At 42.3% G+C, this 5,326-nt stretch overlaps 1 protein-coding gene across 1 annotated transcript in view; it reads right to left on the reverse strand.

Annotated features, from left to right (window-relative positions):
* Window positions 1-5,326, reverse strand: part of aspscr1 (alveolar soft part sarcoma chromosome region, candidate 1) — a 35,873-nt gene that overhangs the window by 21,742 nt on the left and 8,805 nt on the right. Inside the window, exons 4-6 of the mRNA XM_015384354.1 lie at window positions 3,608-3,708; window positions 667-724; window positions 507-580 (exon numbers count right to left, since the gene is read on the reverse strand). Of these exons, the coding sequence (XP_015239840.1) occupies window positions 507-580; window positions 667-724; window positions 3,608-3,708 (233 nt within the window). The remainder of the gene's footprint in view (window positions 1-506; window positions 581-666; window positions 725-3,607; window positions 3,709-5,326) is intronic.

Raw genomic sequence — 5,326 nt, forward strand, 5'->3', positions numbered from 1 at the left:
CACCCATCTATCCACCAATCCTCTTCCACCCATCTATCCACCAATCCACCCTCCACCCATCCTCATCCACCCACCAACCCCCCCTCCACCCATCCTCTTCCACCCATCTATCCACCAATCCACCCTCCACCCATCCTCATCCACCCACCAACCCCCCCTCCACCCATCCTCTTCCACCCATCCATCCACCAATCCATCCTCATCCACCCACCCATCCATCAATCCATCCACCAATCCATCCTCATCCACCCATCTATCCACCAATCCATCCACCAATCCATCCTCATCCACCCATCCATTCACCAATCCATCCTCATCCACCCATCCATCCTCATCCGGTATGTTGTTCAAACTCAAATAAATGTAGACCCAAGCTGGGGGGTTCAGTGTAGCACTCAGTGTTTTGTCTGTACGTAGAGAAATAGTTGGAATAAATTAAAACAGAATAACACCAAAATAAATTTTTCAATATCCTACCACTAGAAGGCTTGTTTTACTCGGCCTACCTGACGATGGCGCTTCCTCCTGTAAGACCCAGAGACTTAAGAGTGGTTTTCTTTAAGGCTTCCTCTCCACTCACCTACAAACATATGGACAAGCATCTGTGTTTCTATAAAACTCACTTTCATCTCTTCAGAAAGGGAGAGTTAAAGGGAGGCTTCATACCTCGTCTCTCATGTAAACACAGGCAGGAGTGGCTCCAGATTCGGACAGGTCCGACACACTGGAAGGAAGCAGGGACAGCTGGAGTAAAGACAAGCTAAAACTGTGGGTGAGCAATAATAATTCTCTTTAAACATCACAACATTTTATCCTTTTAAAGAGAGGGATTGCAATAAAGCCTCATGTGATGCCGTGCAACTCTGCATGTGTAAACCACGTGGGCACAATGCCGTCAGGAAACTAACAGAGCCATAAATGTTTTACTATTGTTCCCCTAAATTCCCCCAAAACCAAAGCCTACCCTTATGCCTCTCATCACTTTCTGTTGGGGTGCAACTAATACTCATTTCGTGGAAGCATAACACTTTTGGCAAAGGATCAGGATATGCAGTGATGTTATTTAATAGAGATGAAATGCAGGCTGGTGGACTGCAGGAGCACCTGGGATTGTACAGCTGGAACTACTGAGTAACAGCTGCATGAGTGTGTGAAAGGTGAGTGATGATGTGTGGGAAGGCTTCGACGGGGAAGGCGGATGTTGCTTTCGTCTGCGCTCATTTTTCATGCAGCAGCTGAAATCTGCAGAACATAAGATGTATATTCGCTTTATGCGACATCGCAGAAACATCTTTAACACTCCGCCTGTTCTTAGTCACTGATGATCCAGTTTTAAAGTATTTTAGTTCTTGTTTTTTTAAAGATAACTGTAATGTTGCCTGTTTTTAAAAGGACATGCTTGCATCTTATTTTATAAATGGTCAAAATATTTCTGAAGAGATGTAAATAAACATCTTTCTGTTTACTTAAGAAAAGTTCACACTGTCCTCCATCAATAGATGATGACTTTTGCTTCCTTCTCCTGGGTTCAGTAGGAGGACCAGACATCCCTCTCCCCAGCCACTTGGGCTAGCTCCTCCTGGGGAATCCCAAGGCATTCTCAGGCCAGCCAAGAAACTTAGTTCCTCCAGAGTGTCCTGGGTCTCCCGCTGGGTATCCTCCCGGTGGGACATGCCTGGAACACCTCACTAGGGAGATGTCCAGGAGTCATCCTAATCAGATGCCCGAGCCACCTCAACTGGTTCTTCTTGACGTGGAGGTGAAGCAGTTCTACTCTGAATCCTCCCCAAATGACTGAGATCCTCACCCTATCTCTAAGGGAGAGCCCAGACGCACTACGGAGAAAACCCATTTCGCCAGCTTGTATCCGGGATCTCGTTCTTCTGGTCATGACCCAAAACTCATGAAGATAGATGAGATTAGGAACGTAGATCAACCGGTAAATCGAGAGCTTTGCTTTTTGGCTCAGGTCTCTCTTTATCATAACAGACCGGTACAGCGCACGATTCACAGCTTCACACCAATCAGCCTGTCCATCTTCTTATTCGTAAAAAAGACCCCAAGATACTTAAACTCCTCCACTAGGGGCAGTACATCCTCCCCAACCCAGAGAAGGCACTCTATCCTTTTCCGGCTCAAGACCATGGTCTCGGATATGGAGGCATTGATCCTCATCCCGGCCGCTTCACACTCGGCTGCGAACCGCTCCAGTGAGAGCTGTAGATCACGCCCTGATTAAGACAATAGAACCACATCATCTGCGAATAACTGAGACGCAATCCTAAGGCCACCAAAACAGATCCCCTCAACACCTTGGATGCGCCTAGAAATTCTGTCCATAAAAGTTATGAACAGAATCGGTGACAAAGGGCAACCTTGGCAGAGTCCAACCCTCACCGGAAACAAGTTGGACTTACTAGTGGCAATGCGGACCAGGCTCTGACACCGGTCATACAGAGACCTAACAGCCCTTATTAAAGGGCCTGGTACTCCATATTCCCGGAGTACCCCCCACAGAAACCCCCGAAGGACACGGTCGAATGCTTTTTTCAGATCCAAAACACATGTAGACTAGTTGGGCAAACTCCCATGAACCTCCAGGATCCTGCTGAGGGTGTCGAGATGATCCACCACAGCCAGGACAAAAAACACTGTTCCTCCTGAATCTGAGATTCGACTGTCCGACAGACCCTCCTATCCAGAACCCCGGAATAGACCTTACCAGGGAGGCTTAAGTGTGTGATTCTTCTGTACATGGAACATACCCTCCGGTCCCCTTTTTTATATGGGGTGACCACCACCCCAGTCTGCCAATCCAAGGAAACTGCTCCTGATGTCCACTCAATGTTGCTGAGTCATATTAACCAACACAGCCCCACAACTTCCAGAGCCTTAAGGTACACAGAGCAAATCTCATTCACCCCTGAGGCCTTGCAACTGAGAAGCTTTTTAACCACCTCAGTGACCCCAGCATAGCTGTACACCCTCTTAAACTACTACTTTGTACTTTTTGACCCAATTTTAGCCATTAGTTTATGGTGGGGGTCCTTCATCCAAGATTTTGACTGTAATATTTTCTCGCTTTGCCTTTTAAAAGTTCTCCAAGACTTTCAGAACACGAATAGATCTGTGCTCCACCTTGCTGAAGATGTTGAGGGGAACCAAACACATTCAGTAAAAATCAAGATCAGATCCCTGGTGATCTTAATAGTCGACTGAAATAGTCTACAACAGAATCTGAAACAACCCACTTTGATCTCTGGGAATATATAAGTGTCTTTTGAGAAAAAAAGATAAATCGTCTTACTGTTTGTTACTGTGTTTGTGCACTTATTTTTTTGTGGTTTTTCTTTTCTCAACTTCACTTCAGCTTCGAATGATCAACTTTTACTATGGAACATTTAAAATTAATTTCAATTGATTACTTTTGATCTAATTTATATACATATGATTCATTTTGAAATTCTGTAATAATTTATACATTTCCCTGTTTGTAATTAAAATTGAGTTTATCATCACCTAATTTTAACCCAAACTCATTGATCAAACCACTGCTAAAGTAGTTCAATCCCAATCACTGTGCACTACAGAGATGTGCAACACACACCTGATCTGAGGAAAATGAGTAATCAGTTCCCACAGGCTCTGTCCAGAGGAGAAGGAGTGCTGGAGCCGAGATCCATCCTCCATCTGGAGCGCGATCCGCACCTGACGGGCGATTAACCACAGGAACACACAAGAGGAGTTTAGAGCTGCGTCAGAGAGCCATAAAACTAAACAGACAAACATGATGTAGGAATAACTAGCACTCATAAATGATCAGCATCAGTACATCCACAATAAACTTCAAAAGCAAAAAGAAAATACCAGAACGCTGCTATGGCTCTAAAGCAGCCAACAGAAAACACTTTGAAGTGCGTTCCTTTGACTTTTTCAGCAATGAAAAAAGGCTTAAAATAATGTTATATATCTTTAAACCTTAACAATCTCACATTGATAAAATCTAGGGAAAAGTTATTGGCTATTTAACCTAGAGCCATTATTTCAGGGAGAATAAACTCTTTGATAATCCAACTTGTTTAAGGCGCACATGTGGGCCTCCATCAGCATGAAAATGAGTAACACACCAGGCAACGGTGTGAGGCTGATGTTCTTTGTCTCTGAGTCACACTACGACTTGTTTATGTTTACTCAACAATGCTGTTGTCCAGCACAGAAAGAGCGCCAAACATCGGCACGCCGGGGGAGATGAAAAGAGAAAGTTGGCCGTCAACCACCAACACTAACACACACCAGCCTGCCTGAGGTGAGTGGACATGTGAATATATATAAAAAACAGTGAGGGCTCCACAAGTCATGAGTTTTATAGCTCAGATTATCAGGCTATGATGTAATAGGAAAGTACAGCTCAGCTACAACAAAGCATGTTGCTTTGGAAAAAAGTGAGAGTGGATAGAAAATTGTGAATGTACAAATACCTACGCTGAACTCACCCACTAAGATGAAATAAAGGGTTAAATAAAATCAGAGATTTAAAGGTGTTGAGGGATGCGCCTGTTGATTATTTCAGCAATCGATTAACCTATTAATTATTTCTTTAATCAACAATCCATACATACATACATCATTCATTCTTTAATGGAAAAATTGTCAATATTTTATGCTGCAAGTAGATTATTATTTAAGCAAATGGCATGTTTTAGATTCTGTGTACCATTGCTCAAGGTAACGATTCAATTACCAAATTAGTTGACTATTACTTCAATAATAAATTAATCAGAATGAACCGTTTCATGTCTAAACATGTTTATCAACAAGATATAAATACGACAGGGTTACTGAACTTTTTATAATTGGACAACTACACACTTTTCCTGAACTATTTTCAAGCAGACAAATGGATGGATGGAAGGACAGCCAAGATATCAATTAATAGATAAAGAAAAAATTCACAAAAAATAAAACAAGGATTTTTTAAACTACTTTTAAAAGACTCATCCCAAGCCAGTAACTAAAGACCAATTTCAATTTCTCGATTCTTTTCAAATATTATAAAAAAAAAAGTGGTGTTGAACCAATTAACAAACTACCTCAAATAATATTTTTATCCAAAACAGTTTGGTTTTAGACCTAAATATTCAACAGAAATTGCTGCCTGTTACCAAACAGACATCGTCAAAAGACATCTGGATAATGGGATCGTGGTTTAAGCAATGTTTCTAGACATTCATAAAGACACTGTTAAAGGAATAGTACACCCAAAACATGATTAGCCTTCATTTTCTACTCACCCCCATGCTGAACAACACTCTGGAGTACTTTTTTG

The sequence above is a fragment of the Cyprinodon variegatus genome, unplaced genomic scaffold (genome assembly GCF_000732505.1).
Source record: "Cyprinodon variegatus isolate N-32 unplaced genomic scaffold, C_variegatus-1.0 Scaffold310, whole genome shotgun sequence".
Lineage (NCBI taxonomy): Eukaryota > Metazoa > Chordata > Actinopteri > Cyprinodontiformes > Cyprinodontidae > Cyprinodon > Cyprinodon variegatus.